The sequence below is a fragment of the Petaurus breviceps genome, unplaced genomic scaffold (assembly GCF_028583685.1).
Source record: "Petaurus breviceps papuanus isolate PSGF00001 unplaced genomic scaffold, PetGlider_PUasm1.0 171, whole genome shotgun sequence".
Classification (NCBI taxonomy): Eukaryota; Metazoa; Chordata; class Mammalia; order Diprotodontia; family Petauridae; genus Petaurus; species Petaurus breviceps.
This window is the reverse complement of record NW_027185754.1, coordinates 25,398,110-25,421,239: the sequence shown is the minus strand read 5'-3', so window position 1 is coordinate 25,421,239 and position 23,130 is coordinate 25,398,110. Positions and strand designations below refer to the sequence as shown.

Sequence of the window (23,130 nt, the reverse complement as noted above, 5' to 3'; positions counted from 1 at the left end):
ATCTTACCTAAAATATGGTGCTCAGAATTGAATACAAAACTACATATGTGGTCTGATGAGAGGAGTACTGTGCAACTCTCTTCTCCCTGTCCTTTACATTGTGCCTTTAAATCCTTTTTTGAATACATTTTTATAATGTCACAAAGTAGTTGAATCATTTTAGGACATTATTATCATAATAATGTAACTTCTATACAGTGAACGTCTTTAGATTCAAATATTTTGAGCACATTTGATTGGCGGAGTCTGGTTTTTTTTTTCAATTGTGTTGGATTTTAATCCAATAATTACATAGTGGTGGATGTCTTTTCTGTGAGTAATAGTAATAACTCACTTATTTACCACTTGATAGTTTACAAAAGGCTTTCTGCACAGCCATCTGAGGTAAGACCAATCAAGTTATAACAGATGAGGAAACTGAGGTTCATATAAATGAAGTGACTTGCCCACATTGACAAGCATCGTACATTTATGTATATGTGTGTATATATATGCATATATATATAGAGTGCATTTTGTGTGCGTGTGTGTATTTGTATAAATATATCATAACAGCATAGCATGTGTCCATAAAATAATAGGAAAAGTCCTATTATTCAAAGTAGTGTGTGGTTCAAGGCTCCTTGTCCTTGGTATTCATTAACAGAACAGTGCTGCTTGTCAGCTTCATCAGATGTTGTAGTTGCTTACACAAGAAAGAGCATTTTGGGTTCACTCAGCAAAGCAAAGCATGTCTGTTATGTCAGAACATGTAAGACATTATAGTAGGTTAAGCTCAGAGTTGCCCCAAAATGTCTCTCTCCTGATTGGCCAATCTGGTTTTAGGCCTTTCTCAGGTTACAGGGACCCCAAAATGTTTCACATACTTTAGCTAAAATGATGGATGTGAGGTGGAACCTCAGAATTGCTTTTTTTTAAAAATTTTCCATTTGTCTGATTATTAGTAATTTGGAACATTTTTTCATATGGACATAATTTGAACTTTTCCCTTTGGGAATGGCATTGTTTATTAGCTATTTAAATGTTAATTAATTTCAACAAATAAAGCATCAATACTTTTTTTTAGTCCTTTTTTCTAATTCCTTATCCGTAGACCATTTATCTAAATCTTTATCCTTATTTGGAGAATAACTCTTAACCTTATAAATTGGATAGAGGTCTCATTTCCAAGATACACTAAGGGAAAAATAATTTTGGAGCAGTTTCAATTTTTCTTCTTCTGCAAAATTCGTAGAGAATAGTTTGCAAATCAATTTGCATCTTAGCTTCATTTTATTACATAAAATTTTGTGATGGTTAGTAAAGATGATTATGAAGAAAAAATTTTATAAATCTTAAAGTGCTATAGAAATGAGAAGGTTATCTCTCCCCTCCCCCCACTCAGGAAGGTAGAATATTCCAAAATAACTTTTGGATTTATAAGTACTGAATCTCAATGAAAATATGATTGAAACTCAGTCGTTTCTTGACAGCATTTTCTTTTTTCATTTTTTTTGCTAACCAGTACTTAATTTTGTTTGTTTACTGTTTTTAAACAAGGGGCAGCTAGGTGATGCAGCGAATAGAGCACCGGCCCTAGAGTCAGGAGGACCTGAGTTCAAATCCAGCCTCAGACAAGCAACACTTACTAGCCGTGTGACCTCAGGCAAATCGCTTAACCCCAATTGCCTTGCTTTACCCCTCCAAAAAAAAAAGAAGAAAAGGAAAAAAAAGAAGAAACAAAATTTATCCTAGCTTCTTCAAGCTAGGAGTATAGAGTCTTCCTAAGAAGTACCCAGGCAGTTTTGAAAGTATTCATCTTTTATTGTTTAGTTTATTTTCATATTTAGTCTAATTTGATAAATACTCATTAACATTATAAAAATTTGATGGATAGGAGAAAACTAGTTTATGGGCATACTCTATGCCCTGAGAGAATTAGATTTAGTTGGGACTTAACTATGGGCTAATTAATTTAATAGATGGAAGCCTGTAAAACTCTGAAAGTTGTGGATGCCCACTTTTTGTCTTGTATACTTGAAGTAAATGCTTTTTTTTTTTTTAAATCATCTAAGCTGTCTGGAAAATATAGGTATTCTCACTTTAATGACATGTCTTTATTGATGAGCTGTGTCACCAATGGAGAGAGGAGTGTTTTTGTAGTCAAAGGAACTGAGGAGATTGGGCTATATCAGAGGTGTCAATCTGGCAGCCTGGGCCTGCCAGAGTTATAATTAGGAAATATTTAACAAAGCAAATTAAAACAATATGACATGATGCTCATTTGTGGTTTTCTTAGTCAATATGTAGCTGTAGGGATCCATTTCCATTTGATTTTAATACCACTGAGATGACCTATAAGTCTCTTTCTAGCTTTAATCTATAGTGTTATTATCTTGTATTTTAAGAGTTATAAGCTGTCTTAGAAATTCAGCTCTTATTTGTAGAAGAATCTTTTGTAGGAGATAGAATCATAGCCTCTTAGAGCTGGAAGGAACCTTATCTAGTCAAACATCTGCTCAAATCATGAGTACTGTCTACTACATCCCAAATACATGCTCATATTAGCTTGGAGCTCACTAACCTTTCCTAAACCCACTCTGTTTGGAGTAACCTGACTGTTTTTCCTTATTGTGTGGTAGAATTTGATTCCCTGTACCCTCTACCACTTACATGAACCTTAGTTCTGTCTGGAGAAAAACCAAGTCTAATCTTTCTTCTAAATAATAACCCTTCAGAAACTTGAAGACAGCTGTAAATATCATTTTTGAGTCTTCTCTAAACTAAACTCTCCTAGTGCCTTAAACCAATCCTAGGATGGCATGATCTTGAGACTCTTCCTAATCCTGGTCACCCTTCTCTGGAAGCTTTCCAGGTGTTTATGCCATTCCTAAAGTTTGGTATTCAGTACTGTACACTTTCATATATAGGGCAGAGAGTTCATTGGGATTATAGAATCATATCTCAGACCCAGAAGGGACCTTAACCTGTCTACTCCTAACCCCCTCATTTTACAGTTAAGGATATTGAGACTGAGAGAGATAACTGACTTCTCTTTCTCTAGATCCTATTTTAATGCAACCTAAGATAACATCTCTTTTGGCTGTCTGTGGACTCATAGTGAACTTGCAAATAGCTAGAACTTCCTGGTCTTTTGAAAACTACATTTTTTATTAGAAAGTTAAAACTGAACATTAACAAAAAGCTATTTAAAAGTTAATTTCGATAAAGTATCAATACTCTTTTTTTAGTCCTTTTTGCTAATTCTTCATCAGGAATCTTTGTTCTTTCATACTCATTCATTGAGAGGCAACCTGGTAGTTGGAGTGCTGGACTTGAGAGTCTGGAGGACTTATTAGCACTTATTAGTGATCCTAGGCAATTTACTTAACCCCTCTGAACCTCAGTTTCCCCATTAGTAAAGTGGTGACAATTGTACCTGGTAGTTGTTGTGAAATGTAAAAAAGATGATGCATGTAAAATGCTTTGCAAGCCTTAAAGCACTGTTTGAATGTGAACAATTGTTATCATCATAGTTGGCATGTACTTTGTTCCTTTGAGAATGGGGATATTTTTTCTTTTTTTTCCAACTCAAACTGCTTCCTAGACAAATCTTCATCTTTTATATATTAAATTTATTTTTTAAAACTCAAATATAGGCTTTTATAGATATCCTACCAATCTAGCATGTCACATTCTTTTGAATCTTGAGGCTGTTATTTATTGTATTAGTTGTATCTTCCTAGGTTTTGTCAAATGAAAATTTCATAATCTCCCACTTGCCTAATTTGAGTTTTCAAAGATGAAAAGATACACATCTACATACATATGTAAGTGTATGTATGTATAAACATTAAAATTTTGGGGACACATTGTATATGTTCATACACAAAACAAATTATGTATTTGCTTTAATTAACCAGACCTTTCTGGGGAATACTGTGTGAATGTAGATTTGAGGTAGCTTTATATTAGGTAAAAATTTCTGTGTTTGATTTCTGACAAGTTATGTGGAACTAAAAGCATTCTTTGATTTAGACTGTGATCTTTTACCAGATGGTTAATAGCAAATGGATGAGATGGGTGAGAATTACATTTCTAACTGATTGTTGTTAGAAAAAATTAAGTTACAATGTCTGAATTTCTTTTCTTTTTCTTTTTGGTCTTTATTAATTTATTTACCTTTAGTTTACAACATTCATTACCACAATTCCTTGAGTTTCAAATTTTCTCTTCCCCACCCCCCACCATGGCGGCATACAATCAAGTATAGTATCTGCAAATACTTTCACATTAGGCATTAGTCAGGTTATTGAATTTATTTTCTGAATGAATTTTTTTCCAATTTATTTATTTTTAGTTTTCAACATTCACTTCCATAAGTTTTAAATTTTTTCCCCCTCCTTCCCTCCTCCCTCCCCGAGATGGCATGCAATCTAATATGGGCTATACACAGAACATTCCTATTAAGCACATTTTCATATTAGTCATGTTGCATATAAGAATTATAATGAAGTGGAGAAACCATGAGAAAGAAAAAATAAAACAAAAAAGGAAATAGTCTGCTTTGCTCTGCATTCAAACTCCATAGTTCTTGCTGTGGATGTAGATGGCATTTTCTATTATGAGTCCTTTGGAATTGTTTTAGGTCCTTGTATTGCTGAGGACTAAGTCTGTCAAAATCAGTCATTGCACACTGTGGCTGTTAATGTGAGCAATGTTCTCCTGGTTCTGTTTACTTCACTCAGCATCAGTTCATATAAGTCTTTCCAGGATTTTCTGAAGTTTGCCTGTTCATCATTTTCCTTTCCTTTTCTTTTTTTTGCTTTTTGGAGGGGGGAAGGTAGGGCAATTGGGGTTAAGTGACTTGCCCATGGTCACACAGCTAGTAAGTGTTAAGTGCCTGAGGGCAGATTTGAACTTGGATCCTCCTGACTCCAGGGCCAGTGCTCTATTCATTGCGCCACCTAGCTGCCCTAACCTGTTCATCATTTCTTTTCTTTTCTTTTTTTTTTTTTTTTTTTAAAGCAATAGGGGTTAAGTAACTTTGCTCAAGGTTACATGGCCAGTTATTTCTGGGTGTGGTGCTAAGTATCTGAGCCCAGATTTGATCCCCAGGTCATCCCAACACTGGAGCTGGTACTCTTACTTGCTGAGCCACCTGGCTGCCCCTGTTCATCATTTCTTATAGCACAATAACATTCTGTTACATTCATATACTGCCACTTATTCAGCAGTTTCCCAATTGATGGACATGCCCTATTCTTTGAATTTTTACATTGTATCTCTCTGAAGCAAACTCTTATTAGTTTAGATGCTAGTTTTGGATGCAACAAATGTAAAATACTTGCCTTAGCCACATCAGGTGAAAAGCAGTTCATTTGCCTGTTGCATACTTCATTAAAATGTCAGAAGCAAGCTCATGTTTATACTTATGTGTGTTTGTATTAGTTTGTTAATGCTCCTGACAAATTGAGTTTGGATGACTTTAATTTCAATTTTTAAGACTTATTTCTTACTAGACCAGAAACTTCTTAGAAATACTATGCCATATTTAAGCTACATATATTTAAAAGTATGATAAAGAGGGAATTCTAATACTGGTACTAATTTGTACTATCTTCACACTCAGATCCTTCAAATTTGGAATTTCTCCCAGTATTTAACACAGTGATCTATAAACAGTAGGCACTTAAGTTTCTTGCTGATGTTGATATTAGCAAAGAGGTAAATTATTTGCTTTTTATCTTTTAATTTTAATTAAATTTGCCTCCTGATTTGTCAGGGACTTTGGAAGAGATAATGACTCCTACTTCTGTAAGTAATTTGTAATTTACAAAGCACTTTTAACACTTATGTAAGGTAGGCAGTTTGAGTTTTATCATTCCCATTTTACAGATGGAGAAAGTGAGGCTCAGGAAGGGTTTTTTTTTTTTTAATGTGTAGTTTCTTTTTATTTCTTTATGCTTTTTGGAGGGGGGAAGGTAGGGCAATTGGGGTTAAGTGACTTGTTCAAGGTCACACGGCTAGTTTTGTGTTAAGTATCTGAGGCCAGATTTGAACTCAGGTCCTCCTGACTCCACGGCCAGTGCTCTATTCACTGTGCCACCTAACTGCCCTGTTTTTTTTTCTTTTAAACTGTAGGTTCATATGACCAGAAAGTTTTGGAGCCACAGCTCCAAATGTGGTCCCTTGATGCTAGTAATTACAGTAATTCCAATTTTTATGGCATTATATAGTTGACAGTTCAATTCAACTAACATTTATTACATCCATATTGTTTTTACAGCACCGTGGTAGGGTATTGTTGATAAAAAATTACAAAACCTCCTGCAAGTTTATTTTCTGTTCTAGAGGATAATAAAATAGACAGTACTAAGTTGCAGAGAACAATACTGATCTGTGTTGGTAGAGGGAATTTCATAATCAGGGAGATCCCCCTAATTAATGAAATCACAGGTCCTGTCCCTATCCCTATAATTTGTACGAGCATTAAACATGATAAGCTTCAGCTTGCTCTGAAGGCAAAAAGAAGAGATCCAGGCAAAGTGATTTAGGAAAATTTGAGATGGGAGAGAGTCATTTTAGCTTGATGAAATTAGAACAAGGGTTTATGGAAGAGGTGGCACTTGAGCTGAATCTTGAAAGATTTTACAAGGCACAATTGAGTGCATTTGAAGCATATAGCGTGATCTTCATTGATTCATGCAGGTGGGCGAAGGCAAGTCAAATTCAGGGAATAGTTCATTGTCCATTTTGGTTGGACAATTGTGGAGGCCTTAAAATTCTAGGAAAAGGACTTTATATTTTATCCCATAAGCAATTAGAGATCCACTTAAGGAAAATTTTGGGAAAGGTAATATGGTTAGGGATCTAAATTAAGAAGACAGTTTTGCCAGCTGTGTGAAGGGTAGATTGGTTTGGGGAGATTCCAGAGTCAAGAAGACAAGTAAATGAGCTTGTTGAGTTGTCCTGGTGAGTTGTGACTAGGCTGACAGCATGAGTGGAAAGAAGGGGATATGCAGCAGAATGCTAGCAGAGGTAGAATAATTGGAATTTGGCAACTGATTAGATGTGGGGGGAGGCAGAGAGAAAGAGGAAGAGAGAGGAGGGTGGGATGGAGAGGAGTTTAAGCTTATTCTAAGGGAAGGAGTCTAGGTGCCTAGAAAGATAACAGTGCCATCAAGAGAAATGGGGAAGTTTTTGGGAGGGGCAGGTATATGGGAGGAAGATGAGTTCAGTTTTGGACTTCTAGCTAATTTCTTTGCTTCTATCTTCTTTGCTCTTAAAATCTATCAATCATTGTTATATTGAGATTAAAGCACATGATTACTTCATTGCTCAAGCTTTAATGACTCCCTATTGCTTCTAGAGTAAAATACAAACAGCTTTCTTTGGCATTTAAAGTCCTTCTCATTCTAGTTCCAGCCTGACTTTCTGGACTCATTACACATTTGCTCCCTTTTACTCATTTTAATGTTCCTGCCACAATGCTGTACTTGTTATTCTCTGTACATGATGTTCTTTTTTCCCACCTTAATCCCTTTGTACAGGCATCCTCATGTTTGGGATGTTCTTCCTTGTCATCTCTTTCTTTTAAAACCCCTAGTTCCCTCCAAGGCTTAGTTCAAGAGCTACCTCTTTCAAGAAATCTTTCCTGATTTCTCTAGTTATTCCTACCAACTCTTTATAACATCATTCTATATTTATTTAACAAGCATACATCTCATTTGCTCATCCATATACATATTTCATCTTCCAAATAGAATGACGTTATGAAGGCAGGCTAGCATATTGCCTGGTACATAGTAGGTATTTAATAATAAGTGTTGATTTATTGAACATATTGTTTGAGGTGCTTAGAGGATATTGATGTGGAATAGACTAGTAGGCACTTGGATTTATAGGACTGAATCTCAGGAAAGAGATTAGGACTGGATTTATAGTTAGAAAAGTCATAGAAGCACAGAATCTCACAATTTGAAAGGTTCTAAGAGACCAGTGCAACCTGTACCCAAACAAGAATCCACTTTTCGATATACCCGACAAGCCATTATCTAGCATTGACTTTAAGGTCTGTATGGAGTGTTCAGGGAGAGCTTCATGCCTCTGGTTTGAGGGCTTACTGAACCCTTTTTAGGGCAGCTCATCCAACTTTGGTGTTCACCATTACCCTATTCTCACTTGTGGCTCCAAAAAACTGTAGCATGCATAGTGTCTGGTAATACCATCTCGACAGATGTGCCAAACCAGGTTGTGGGTGCCTCTACACTACAATATGTTAGGGAGTTAGCGGGGTGTCTAACTGAAAGCATGTGAAGACTTCTCCCAGTGGAATGGAAAGATGAGAATAATTTATTCCAGGGGCAGCTGAAGCAGGGACTGTAGGGCCCTTAGAGCTTAGTTAGACATGAAAGACACCAAGGTCATCCACTGCATTCTGGGCCATTGCCAGTCATCCTGACTTTCATCTTGCTTCTCGACTTCGATGACTCTGGAAGAGAGTGAGTGAGTGCAGTTCAGCTTCACTTAAATCCAGTTCACACTCAAGTCAAGGCATGATGTCATTGGTCCTCTTCAAAATGAAGGACAAATAACAAAGGCCTGTAGTCAAAAGGAACCCACTACCTCCTGAGGCATCTATTCCATTTTTATGTAGATATAATTATTAGGAACATTTCCCGCATTTATTATGTATCTCCAGTGTGCTAGGTAGGCACTGTCCTAGGTGCTGGAGATAGTAGGACAAAAGTGAAATAGTCCCTGTCCTCAAAAAGCTTGCATTCTGTTGGGGGAAACAACATGTATACAGATGAGTATATACAAAATATAGGGTCTGTGAACTGACTGGACCTGTGGTATAGATAATTCTTTGATGAAGAAACTTCCTCTATCAATCCAATTTTGTACCTTCTATACAATTTATGAGTTACTAGAATATTGAGATATGTGGTGGCTTGCCTGATGTGTGTTTGCATAGTCATTATGTATTTGTCTGGATTATACATGTAGATTTTAACCTAGGCTCTGATATATATATTTTTTAAAGCAATTGGGGTTAACTTGCTCAAGGTTACACAGCCAGTTATTTCTGGGTGTGGTGCTAAGTATCTGAGCCCGGATTTGATCCTCAGGTCATCCCGACACTGGGGCCGGTGCTCTTACTCGCTGAGCCACCTGTTCATCCCTAAGCAATTGGGGTTAAGTAACTTGCTCAAGGTTACACAGCCAGGTGTTTTCTGGGTAGGTGCTAAGTATCTGAGCCAAAATTTGATTCCCAGGTCATCCTGACACTGGGGCCGGCGCTCTTACTCTCTGTGTGAGATTTTTTTAAATAGTATTTTCCCCTAATTATATACAAAGACAATTTTTAGCAAGATTTTTACAAGAATTTGAGTTCCATATTTTTCTCCTTTCCTTCCCTTCCCTTCTCTCTTCCCAAAACAGCAAGCAGTTTGATATAGGTTATACATGTTCAGTAATGTAAAGCATATTTCCATGCTGGTAACAGTTGTGAAAGAAAACGTAGATCAAAAGGGAAAAAAAAAACATGAAAAAAATAAAGTAAAAAAAAGTATGTTTTGATATGCATTCTGAATCCATCAGTTTTTTTATCTGGATGTGGATGGAAAGCATATTCCATCATGAATCCTTTGTACTAGTCTTGGATAATTGCATTGCTGGGAAGAACTAAATCATTCATAGTTGATCATCACACAGTGTTGCTAATACTGTGTGCCATGTTTTCCTGGTTCTGCTCATTTCATTTTGTAGAAGTCTTTCCAGGTTTTTCTGAAATCTGCCTGCTCATCATTTCTTATTGTATAATAGTATTCCATTACAGTCATATACCACAACTTGTTCAACCACTTCTCAATTAATGGGCATTCCTTCAGTTTCCAATATTTTGCCTCTATGAAAAGGGCTGCTATAAATATTTTTGCATATATAGTCCATTTCTCTTTTTTATGATCTCTTTGGGATACAGATCTAGTAGTGGCCAATCTGATACCTCAAAACTGTTTTAATTTGCATTTCTCTAATCAAAAGTGATTTAGAGCACTTCTTCATATGACTATAGATAGCTTTGATTTCTTCATCTGAAAACTGCCAGGCACTGAGTTTTTGTACTATATTATGCTACCTCTCTGAGTATACAAAATACACATAAAATAAATACAAAGTAATTTTACACATAGGCACTAATAGGAGAGGGAATTCATGTACTTCTAATGTAGTGTTTGAGCTGAGTTTACAAGGAGACTCAGGATTCAAAGAGGGTGGGATATGGAGTGAATTTATTCAAGGCATGGAGTGGGGACAGCCAGTGTAATGTCACAGAGAAAGAGATGTAATGTCATGTGTAAAGACCTGGAAAAAGGCCAGTTTGAATGAATTGTAGGGTGTGTGAGGAAGGGTAATGTATAAGAAGGTAGGGTGTAACCAATTGATGAAAGGCTTTAAATGCCAGACAGAGGAATTTGTTTTTTATGTGAGAGAGAATAGGGGGCATTTTAGTTTGTTGAACAGGGGAATTAAATGATCATATATGTGCTTTAGGAATATTATTTTGGCAACTGTTCAGGGGATGGATTAGGGAGAGAAGAGTTTCGATGCAAGCTTTACAACAAACCTCAATCTGCCTCTGCAACTTCTACCCATTATTCCTAGGTCTAACTTTTGAGGACCAACAGAACAAATTTCCAACCCTTTTACTTTTTAAAATTATTTTATTGTGAATTAAAGAAATAAAATAAGCATTTCCAAAGCAAAGTGGAATAGAGAAATGGAGGATTACACCTAAAATTGCAGATCAATTATGTACAACTTGCTATTTCTTTCAAATATACAGCAAAGTTATCATGTAACTTCCCCTCCAAAAACTTTGAGATGGCTACCATTAGACACAAATCTGTGTGTGTGTGTGTGTATACATACACATACAGATTTTTTATATGTGTATACACATACATATATATAAACACAGATTATATATATGTGTATGTTATATGTCATATATATACAGATTATTTATGTATGTATCATTTGTTTCTCTGGATGCAAACAGTGTCTTCCTTCATAGGATCTTTGCAGTAAATTTAAGTATTTATAATAGAATGCCTTGGTCGCTCAAAGTTGTTCTTAAAAGTATTGCTGTTACCATATACAATATTCTCTTGGTTCTACTAACCCCTTTTCTTCCTTTTTGTCTTATAAACAACTTTTTATTGATATCTTTGTTTTTATATTACCAAAATTTCCTGCTCTCTTCTTCCTCTGAGAAACTGTCCCTTATAACAAAGATTTTTTTTTAAAGCAAATTGGAAAAGAGGAAGAAGAAAAAAAATCAGCAACACTTATGAGTATGGTGAAAAAAAAAATCTGACATTGTATACAATGTTTGTCATTCATAGATCTTTCTCCTGCCCCATAACCTCTCCAAAGGCTTAGGGAGAGAAAGGAGGTGTCTTCTCATATCACTTTTTTGGGGCCAAGTTTCTTTTTAATTTTGCATTATTCATTTTTAGTTGTTTTGTGATTGTTTAAACATTTTACGTGTGATGGCCCTTTATATACTTGAAAACAGTTATCATGTGCTTCTTTTTCCATTTTGGTTAATCTCCTTTAGAATATCTCTAAGCTTATTGATGTCCTTTCTAAAATATGTCACCCAGAGCTGAGTTTCAGTTGTGATCTGATATGGAGCACAGGACTGTTATTTCTTCCTGTATTTTGGATACTTTGGTGGACTAATAGGGTCAGGTGAAATCATCAAGGGACGAAGTGTGGAAGGCGAAAGAAGGTCTTATTACTGGATTTAGACCTGTAACATAGAGAAAATATTTATAGTTATTCATTTGTAATAACAGAAAGCTAGAACTGAAATATGTGTCCAGTGATAGGGGAATGGCTGAACAAATTATGTTATATGAACAAATTGAAAAGTTACTGGGTCACAAAGAATGATGAATATGAAGAATTTAGAGGAAGTTTAGATAATTTGTGGAAGTGATGCAGAGTGAAGAAAGCAAAGCCAAAGAACAATACACAGGACTGAAATAGTATAAGTACAACCCGCAGTAAAAGGCAATAAAGTTCAAGTTAAATATCACAGACAATGTTAATATGAAATGAATAAAGTTAAAACATATCTCCTTATAACAATAAGTAAACTTTAGTTATTCACAATTATTCTTTTAGTCAGTTTTATATAACGTTTGGGGAATGTACTCGATCGGGATTATTAGTTACGGAGGCATGTGCTATGGTTTTTTTCAGTAGTCCCTGCCTTTTATTTGGCTGGGGGTGGGTGGGCACATGTTGTGATGCCTGGGGCAGTGGCTTGCAGGGGTGGGCCAGGGCTCATGCTTTATCTCCAAGGTCTGTGCTGTCTTCAGGGGGCTGACCCTTTCTCCCCCTTTTTTGCCTTTTTTTTTTGTTAATTTAGTATTTATTAAGCATCCAGTTTATCTGCACTAATCAGCTTGTTGTAGTTCAGTGTTATTGTTTAGTCATTTCAGTTGTGTCCAACTCTTTTTTTTTTCATTTTTCAAATGCTTTATTAACTTCTGATTTACATCATTCATTTATGCCAGATTTTGAATTACACATTTTCTCCCCATTTTTCCCCTACCCACCGCACCAAAATAGCAGTCCCACAGGATATCCCCTCCTCCAGTCTTCTCTTTCCCATATTTTCTCCCATACCCCTTTTGACTTTTCCAGTAGGGCATTGTGGATCTCTATGCCCCAGTGCCTGTATATCTTATTTCCCAATTACATGTAAAATAGTATTAATAATAGTATATATATATATATTTTTTAAACATTTGATTTTAAAACTTTGAATTCCAGATTCATTCTCTTCCTCCCTTGTCACCCACCCTTACTGGGAAGATAAGCAGTTCAGTATAGATTGTACATGTGTAGCTAATGTAAAACGTTAGCATAGTAGATATATTGTAAAAGACTGACTATATTTCCATCCCTCTATCCCACCTCCCACTTGTTCTGTTCTCTACTTTGATCCTGTACCTTTTCAAAAGTGGGTGTTTCCAACCTCCCTCACCCTCCCCCCCTTTTTTGCTTTTTTGTTCTTCCCTTTTTCCTTCTCTCACTTTTCCTTGGTCTTCTTCACTTTCAGTTTTATTTTCTTCTCCTGGGAGCCCTGGCCAGGCCCAGGAGGCTTCCCGTTTGTGTCAGAATCACTGGAGCTGCTGGTGGTCATGGTGCTGGAGTCTGAGGATTTGCTATGCCCTGCCCTGGCCTTCTCAGTAACCCCTTCTCCAAGTACCTGAGGCTTGCGGGAAGCCATGTGGGGAATTGGCAGGCAGACCACTCTTCTCAGTCTTCTTGGAATCAGCACCTAGGGCTGCAGAAAGGTCAAACTCCATGGCTGGCTGATAGAAGATGTTCCTGAACAGGAAGGGAGGATATAAATTGTATTGATTTAAAAAAAAAACACAATTAACTATTGGAGAATAGTAATGCCATTAAAAAATTCAGAGCATGATGTCTTTAGGAACCTTGAGGTTGAGAACATATCCAACAGGTGTCACTGATCACTTATTCCAGATGCTGCAGAAAAGTCAAGGAATATGAAGATGGAAAAGGCTAAGAGATTTAGCAGGGGAAAAGTAAGTGGTAATTTTTAATCAAGAATTTTTAGTAGCGGTTTGAAGTACAGGTTGGAATTAGAGGTTAGAAGATAGATTGCAAGGATTGAGTAGTGAATAGGTGGTGAGGAAGTACAAATAGCGAGTATAGATTACTCCTGGTAGGAGTTGAGGAGTGTTCCAAGACAGTGTTTTGGGGGGATGGTAAGGCCAAGGGAATTTTTTTTAAGTATAGGAAAGACTTGAATATATTTGTAGTCAGTGTAGAACAAGACAGTATATAGGCAGAGACTGAAAATTAGAGATTGAATGAATGATTGATAGGACAAACGCTAGAAGGAAATGGAAAGGATCAAAGGGTTTGTGAGATACGGAATAAAAGAGGAAGTGATCTATGAAGTTGTGGAATGGTTTTGAAGTATGAAGAAGGGAGAGATAAATATATAAGCAAATATCCCTATCTTACAAATAAAGAAGCTGGGATTAATCAGAGGTCATGTGAATTACCCATAGTCCTGTGGTAATTTGTGATGTCTAGGTATTATAATATGCCTTGAATCTTGTTTTCTGACTACCAACTTCAGTGCTTCATAAGGAAGCAACAGGTATTTATTAAGTACCTACTGCGTGTCACACTATGCTAAAGTGTTTTATAAATATTATTTTATTTGATCTTCACAACCTTGGGAGATAGGTGCTATTGTTATATCCATTTTACAGTGGCAGACTGAGATTAAGTGGCTTGCCCAGGATCACACTAGTGTCTGAGGCCAAATTTGAACTGGGATCTTTCTGACTCTGGACTCATTGGACTTATCCATTTCACTACTAATTGCCTTGATTAGACAGTAGGCAAAACAAATTAGATTAGTTGATCCACTCCTGTGGTGAAGTTTGTAGCTCTATGCAGGTACAGCCATAGTAAGCCTGATTATGTCATAGTAGAAAGAACAAGTGGGAGCTGTAGTGAGAAGATTAACGTTCAAATATTGGTTCTAATACTTATTTAATCTATGACCTTGGGCAAGTCACTTAATTATTGGACCTCTGTTTACTCATCTGTAAAATGAGTTGTTAGATGATCACAAAAGACTTCTGGTTTGAAGACCTATGATTCATTTGTCTTTGGATCTGAACAAACTTTCCAACCCTTGAGATTCTATGATTTGCATTATTAAGATATAGAGCTCTGTTCATAGGTTTAATTTAATTTTTTAACCCTTTTTAAAGTTCTTTTTGGGAATTTGTAACAAAATTCAGAACTTAAGTACTAGATAAAATTAGCATTTTTCTCTATTGATAGTAGACCAGTGAAAGTATTGTACATGAAGCTGCAAATTTCTATTATGTAGACTTAATTTTTAAAAAGTGTATAAAAATCAACATGTAACTTTCAGAGCTGTTCTCTTTTTCCTTTTGGTTTTTCTTTTCTATGTAATTCATGTTGTTGCTATTTTTGTTGTTCACTTGTTTCAGTTGTGTCTGACCTTTCTTGACCCCTTTTGGGTTTTCTTGGCAAAGATACTGGAGTGGTTTGCTACTTCCTTCTCCAACTCATTTTGCAGATGAGGAAACTGAGGCAAACAGGGTCAGGTGACTTTCACAGGATCACACAGCTAGTAAGTATCTGAGGCCAGCTTTGAACTCAGGAAGAAGAGTCTTCCTGACTCAAGGCCTGGCAGTCTGTTCATTGAGCCACTTAGCTGCCTCTAGCTGCAGTTTATAGGTTTAAAAAAAGTCTCCATCCATGGAACTCTTTCTTTTAGCAGAGAAGAAAAGTTAAGCAAATTTGTCAGTTTATTGTTATAAAACTTTTACATCTTAAAGTATTTGATTTATTTTTTTTGCGTTTATATCACTTTTATTCCTGAATATATCCCTCCTCTATCCACCTACCCACTGAGCCATGCCTTGTAACAGAATAATAAAAAGAAGTTCAGCAAAACCAACCAATTTATCATCTAAGTCTGATAAACAGAGAGATTGTGACTTACATTAGGTCATTAAGTAGTGGAAGTGGAACTTGAACCATGGTCTTTTGATTTCCAGTTCAGTGCTTTTTCTGCTTCATTATGCTACTTTTCTACATTATATGTATTTTAAGAAATATGACCTGGCTAAGAGTTGTTAATGGCACCTTAACATTTAAAAAAAAAATGTTATCTGTTTTCTCTTTAGTGTTTGCCTGTGTACTTCTTTCACATTTGAAGATGGTGAAGCTGGATATTCATACTTTGGCTCATCACCTTAAGCAGGAACGACTCTATGTGAATTCGGAGAAACAGCTGATCCAGAGGCTAAATGCAGATGTGCTTAAGACTGCTGAAAAGTTGTACCGCACAGCATGGATTGCCAAGCAGCAGAGAATTAACTTGGACAGGCTTATCATAACAAGGTATAAATGTATTTGAGCTCTTAACATTTATGACACAGTAATTATCTTCTACTTCTAAATTACATGGCATACCAAATGAATATGCTCCAGATGTCACTAATATTTTCTTTGTTCAGCATCAAGAGGGTTCTAGCAGAACTGGTTATTCCACGCCAGCCTAGAACTTGTGCCCTTCTGTTTTACTCTCCCCTGGAGACTTGAGCCTTTGCTGTATCATACGTGCTTGACTCATCATATATTAAAATATTGTTCACAGAGCATGGAGAGTGGAATTTTCAAATATTTGCATTTATACTATCATAATAAAAAAACATCCACTTTTGTACTCGCACAACAAGATTGCTTATCCTTCCCTCAGTACTTGCTGTGTGGGATTTTTGTTTATTGGCAAGTTTATATGTTCTACTTTGTATGTATAAATGTTCCTTTTTTGGTGTTCAGCAAGTTCAGAATTAAGAGAAATAGCAGTAAAAACCAGCAATAAAAGTTCATATGGACCTAGTTTGAATTATCTCTTTCAATTCTTAAGTACGCATAGCAGAGTGAATAATCTTATTTTTCATAAATGACAGTTAATGGGCAGTGTTATTTTAAGCAACTAATAAAATGCTTGCTGGTTGACTAATGATTGATTTAAATTCAGTTAATATCAGAGAGAATAGTGGTATGCAGTACCTGCCAGTACTCCATGCTCTTTCTTTTTAAAATTACTCCTGATAACATGAAAGTTCTCCTCCACCACCATTGGGTGTATGGTCTTACTGATTCAAATGCTAAAAGGCTTAAATGACTTAACTTCAGATGATATTACTTGATAAATGAAAGCATTATTCACCTATTTCAGTGGAATTTGATGTATATTTTATGTGTATCTTTTAGTGCTGAAGCTTCCCCTGCTGAATGTTGCCAGCATGCCAAGATTTTGGAAGATACACAGTTTGTTGATGGATATAAGCAGCTGGGATTTCAAGAGACTTATTATGGAGAATTCTTAAATAGGTTAAGGGAAAACCCTCGACTCATTGCCTCCTCTCTAGTTGCTGGAGAGAAACTGAACCAGGATAACACTCAGAGTGTTATCCACACAGTTTTTACCTCTCTCTATGGCAACTGTATCATGCAAGAAGATGAGAGCTACCTTCTTCAGGTTTTGCGATATCTGATTGAATTTGAACTCAAAGAGAGTGATAACCCTAGGCGTCTTTTGAGGAGAGGAACCTGTGCATTCAGCATTTTATTCAAGCTATTTTCTGAAGGACTCTTTTCTGCCAAACTCTTCCTCACAGCAACATTACATGAGCCAATCATGCAGTTGTTGGTTGAAGATGAAGACCATCTGGAAACAGATCCAAACAAGTTGATTGAGAGGTTCTCTCCATCCCAGCAGGAAAAGCTTTTTGGAGAGAGAGGTTCAGATAGATTCAGACAAAAGGTCCAAGAGATGGTGGAGTTAAATGAATCCAAACTGGTGGCTTTGGTGAACAAATTTATTGGCTATCTCAAACAAAACACATACTGCTTTCCCCATAGTTTGCGGTGGATTGTATCGCAAATGTATAAGACACTTTCCTGTGTAGATCGGCTTGATATAGGGGAAGTGAGGGCAATGTGTACTGATCTCCTCTTGGCCTGCTTCATTTGCCCAGCAATTGTCAACCCAGAACAGTATGGAATAATTTCTGATGCTCCCATAAATGAGGTGGCAAGATTTAATTTGATGCAGGTGTGTATTTTCTGATAACTTTAATAAGACATACAGTCTTATATGGAAAAAATTATAATGATAAGTACTGATATATAGTACTTTATATGTATTAATCATTTACTCCACAACCTAACCCTGGTAGGTAGTTCGCTAGCATTTATGTAGTGCTTGGAGGTAGGTGCTATTATTATCCCTATTTTACAGATAAGGAAACTAAGGCATACAGGTTAAATGATTTGTCCATGGTTACACAAATACTAAGTGTCTCTGGCTGGATTTGAAAACTGGTCTTCTGGGTTTCAGATCTGCACTTTAACCATTACAGTAATAGGTAGCTTGTATATATGGTGCTTTTAAGATTTACAAAGCTCTGTACATAATTACCTCATTTGAGTCTCACAACAACCCTTTGAAATAGGTGCTATTATTATCTTCATTTTACAGTCTGAGGTGGTCACATAAGTGGAACAGCCTAGAATTTGAGCACAGACCTTCTGACTTCAAATCTGGTTGTTTTTTTTCCCCCTATTATATTGTAATATAGGAAATCAGTACAATTTATTTGGCAATATTCTGAGGTAAGATATTATTTCTGTCATCTCTTTTCCTTAAATTTTATCCCTTATTTATTGTATTTAAGAAGAGTTGTGATTTCATCAGTGTGGTTAACTGCCATCACTACAGGTCTTAATCTGACTTCAGTCTTGGCTCTGACACTTAGTAAATATTACCTTTCTGACAGGGCAAGTCATTAACTTCTCTGGATCTCATTTTGCTCATCTGTAAAATGAGAGGATTTGGAATAGATGACTTCTGAGGTCCCTTCTAGCTTTAAATTTCTGATCCTGTGTTATTATATTCTGTGTAATGTGATACCTTCTAGATCTTATATTCTTTGTTCTCCTGTGGGATCTTCCAGCTCTAAAATTATGTGACTCAGATTATTATCATAATAGACTATCCCCTATTGTGAAAAATCATCTTAGTTGCCCTCCTGGACATTCTATACTGTATCATTGTTCTTACACTGTGTCACTCAGACCTGGGCAAAGTACTCTATATGTGGTCTGACCAGAGATGTGTGTATAAAGGAAGAATCAGGGCAGTTGTACCTCTATTAATGTACCCTAAGGATATATTAATTTTTTTTCTTCCTGTTGCCATATCATACCGTTGATTCATTAAGATTCCAGTATATTTTTTAGGTAAACTGCCATCTCCTCATGCCTTTCACATCATGTTCTTGTGAAATTGATAGTTAAAATTTTTTTTTCCTAAATTTACTATTCATTTTTTACATTCTTTTCTTTTTTAAATTTTGAGTTCCAAATTCTCTTTCTCTCCTTCCCCCTTCCCCCACACTCTGAGAAGATGAGCAATATGATATCAGTTTATATATGTGAAATCATGCATAACATTTCCATATTAGCCATATTTTTTAAAAAAGCAAGAAAATTAATGTGAGAAACTTAGGCTTTAGTTTGCACTCAGAGTTCATTAGTTCTCTTTTTGGAAATGGATATAAGTCATTTGGAATTGTCTTGGATCATCGTATTGATCTGAGTAGCCAAGTCTTTCACAGTTGATCACTATTACAACATTGCTTTTTCAGTTCACTATTCTACTAACATTTCATTAGTATACCTATTTTTTCCCTTATCCACTCTAGTATTTTTCTTCTGAGAACTGTCATATCCTTTGACAATTTATCCATTGGGGAATACTTTGTCTTTTTATAACTTTGTCTTAGTTCTCTCTTTATATTTGAGAAATGAGTCCTTTTATTAGAAAAATTTGCTATGAAAATTTTTGATATTCATTGTTTATGATACCTTTTAGCAAAGTGTAATTTACCTGATTATCCCTTTTAATTAGGTATATTGTTGCTTTTGTTTTGCTTGGGATCATGATGGCTAGTCCTGCCTTTTAAAAAAAAAATTTGGCTGAAGCATATTAGATTCTGCTTTAGCCCTTTATTTTAACTCTGTTCAAGAGCATCTCTTGTAAACAACATATTGTTAGATTCTGGTTTCTAATCTCTTCTGCTATTTGATTCCATTTTGTGGGTGAGTTCATCTGATTCATATTAATAGTTACAATTACCAACTGTGAATTTCCCTCCATCCCATTTCTGTTTCTTTCCTGTCTTTTTAACCTGTTCCTCCTCAAAAGTCTGTTTTGCTTCTAACTACTGCCTCTCTTAATCTTTATTATTCCCTTCCTCCTTTCTCTTATCCCCTTCCCTTCCTAGTTCTGTATTGGGCAAGTTACATTTCTATACACAACTGAGTATATACATACTTCCCTCTTTGAACCAATTGCAGTGAGAGTGAGGTTCAAGCCTTGCCTACCTCATCTTCCTTTTCCCCCACCACTGTAAAAGCTCTTCCTTGTGTACTTCTTTTATGTGAGAAAATTTTCCCTGTTCCACTTCTCCTTTCTCCCTTCTTCCAGTACATCCCTCTTTCTCACCCTTTCATTTTATTTTGTAGATCATTCTAACATAATTGACTCACATCCATGCTCTCTATGTGTAATGTAATGCCAAAAGAAAGGCAACTTCCCAGGTTCAAAATACCAGCATAGGTGCTCTCTATTTTATTCAGTGACAAACCAAGAACAGAGAAGATCAAAACATGACATCATTCAAAATACAGCATTTACTAAGTGTGATTAAATAATCTCCAAGTACTACCCCACCCCAGGATCTTCCAATCATTCAATCAATTACAAAGTCCCTGTTCTAAATACTACTCCACCCCTAGGCTATACCTTAATTAAGTCCACCACAAAACCCCTCTTCTCAAATGGAGATTAGTTTCCAAACATAGGTAAAGTACCTTCATTTGTCAATCACAGAACACAATAAGGTCAAAAGTTCCCCACCCCCAGGATCACAATTGAATCTACCCCAGAGTTACATCAAGTTTAAACACAGCACTTAATACCCAAATGGAGGTCTTTTCTTCATCTTGACACCAGGCAAGTTCTCAGCAATCTTAGTTCCTGGAGAGACAAGGCTTAGCAAGGCCATAAGATACATTGCCAGTCCCTTCATGAATTTATCCTCTGTCGGTAGAACAGTCCTAGAACCCCTGAACACATTAGCAAAGCCCTCTCCCAGGATTTCTGTAAACATACAACAAGAAAATCCTTCTTCAGGGCTTCTGAACCAACAGAAAGGCTCCCAGACCCCTGCAACAATAGCACTGTCCTTCACCAGTGGACAGTATTCATTCTGTCTGCAGGACAGTCTCCAGACCCCTGCAACAACAGTACTGTCCCTCACCAGTGGACAGTATTCACTCTCTGTCTGCAGGACAGTCTCAGGGCTTCTTAGCGAACAGCCAGGTTCCAGGACTTCTTCAACAAAAGGACTGTCTTTCACCAGTGGACAAATCTGGCAAAACAACATCAAAACAGACAGACAAAGTACCAGCAAAACAGCCATGTCTCCTCAGTCCTTGGCAGCTCAGGGGGCAGGTCTCAAAAGTCCAGGGCAATTCAAAGCGGCCACCAGCAATTCTCTTAGTCTCTCTCTCTCCACGAGGTGCTGCTTCCAAAAAGATCTTCCGCCTCTCTCTAGTGTCTCTCCAAATCTACCTCACCAGCTCCTCCCAGTTCAGGACTTTCTTTTCACATCAACAAGCCCATCCCACAGGTGGGATTAACAAACTCTGGGTTTTAACACAAATCAATTTGAAAACCAAGCCAATACAGGGGGAATCTTTAAATGCCATTACTATCACACTATGTAAACTTATTTTAAGTGTCCTAATAATGATAAAGTACTTAGGAATTACAAGTATCATCTTTCCATGTAGGAATGTAAACCATTTGACCTTATTGGGTCCCATATTAGTTCTCATGTTTTTTTTCTGTTTCTCTTGAGTCTTATGTTTGAATGTCAGATTTTCTGTTTAATAGCTCTGGTCTTTTCACCAGGAATGCTGGAAAATCCTCTATTTCATTAAATATCCATTTTTTTTCCCCTGAAAGATTATACTTAATTTTTCTGGGAGGTGATTCTTGCTTGTAATCTTAGCTCCTTTGCCTTCCAAAATATCATATTCCAAGCCCTCTGCTTCTTTAACTTAGAAACCACTAAATCTTGTTGCAGTCCTGACTGTGACTCTCTAATATTTGAATTGTGTCTTTCTGACTGTTTGAAGTATTTTCTCTTTGATCGTTGGTCTAGAATTTGTCTCTACTGTTTCAGGGAGTTTTTATTTTGAGGTCTCTTTCATGAGATGATTGGAAGATTTTTTTTCAATTTCTATTTTACCCTTTGGATCCAAGATATTGGGGCAGTTTTCCTTTATAATTTCTTTAAATAGTATATGTAGGCTCTTTCTTTGATCATGACTTTCAGATAGTCTAATAATTCTTAAATTTTCTCTCCTTGATCTATTTTCTAGGTCAATTGTTTTTCCTGTGAGACATTTCATATTTTCTTGTATTTTTTCATTTTTTTTTTGGACTTTGTTTCATTGTTTTTTTGATGTCTCATGGAGTCATTAGCTTCCAGTTACCCCATTCTGATTTTATTTTTGCTTTTATTTTGGAGGGCAGAGGGCAGGGCAGTTGGGGTTAAGTGACTTGCCCAAGGTCATGTGGCTAGTTAGGTGTCTGAGGCTGGGATTTGAACTCAGGTCCTCCTGACTCCAGGGCCGGTTCTCTATTCACTGTGCCACCTAGCTGCCCCATCCCATTCTGCTTTTTTTTTTTTTTTTTTTTTGCTTTTTGGAGGGCAATTGGGGTTAAGTAACTTGCCCAAAGTCACACAGCTAGCTTATTTTTTGTGTGTGTATGTTAAGTGTCTGAGGCCAGATCTGAACTCAGGTCCTCCTGACTCCAGGGCTGGCACTCTACTCACTGCACTATTCTGATTTTTAAAGAATTATTTTCAGTGAGCTTTTGTACATTTTTCCATTTGGCCTGTTTTACTTTTAAGCAGTTCTTTGGTGGATTTTTGTGCCTCTTTTAGTGTTAGGCCAATTTTGTTTTTTGTGCCTCTTTTACCAAGCTGTTAATTCTCTTTTCATAATTTTCTTCATAATTATCACTTTGATTTCTTTTCCCAGTTTTTCCTCTATCACTCATCTTTTTTTAACTCTTCTGGGAATTATTGTTGGACTTGTGTCCAATTAGCATTTTTCTTTGAAGCTTTGTTTGTAGTTGTTTTCACATTGTTGTCTTCTTCTGAGGTTATGTCTTGGTCTTCCCTGCCACCATAGTAGCTTTTTATGGTTGAATTCTTTGAACTTTATGTTAAAGTTGGATTCTGCTCACCTGGGGATGCTGAGACCTGTCCCAAGCTTCAGACTTTTTCCTGCTGCTGTTTTCAAAGTTGATTCTAGAGGTTTGGAAGTTTTTGGTACTTCCAGGGTGGTATGATCCTGGAAGAGGTCTGGATACTGGTCTCCTGGTCTGTA

At 36.5% G+C, this 23,130-nt stretch overlaps 1 protein-coding gene across 5 annotated transcripts in view; it reads left to right on the top strand.

Annotated features, from left to right (window-relative positions):
- The window catches only part of GAPVD1 (GTPase activating protein and VPS9 domains 1), a 101,073-nt gene that overhangs the window by 17,601 nt on the left and 60,342 nt on the right, over positions 1-23,130 (top strand). For all 5 annotated transcript variants that reach the window (XM_069082747.1, XM_069082743.1, XM_069082744.1 and 2 more), the window contains exons 2-3: positions 15,774-15,990; positions 16,870-17,713. In XM_069082747.1, coding sequence (XP_068938848.1) covers positions 15,806-15,990; positions 16,870-17,713 — 1,029 coding nt within the window. In that variant the 5' untranslated portion in view covers positions 15,774-15,805. The remainder of the gene's footprint in view (positions 1-15,773; positions 15,991-16,869; positions 17,714-23,130) is intronic.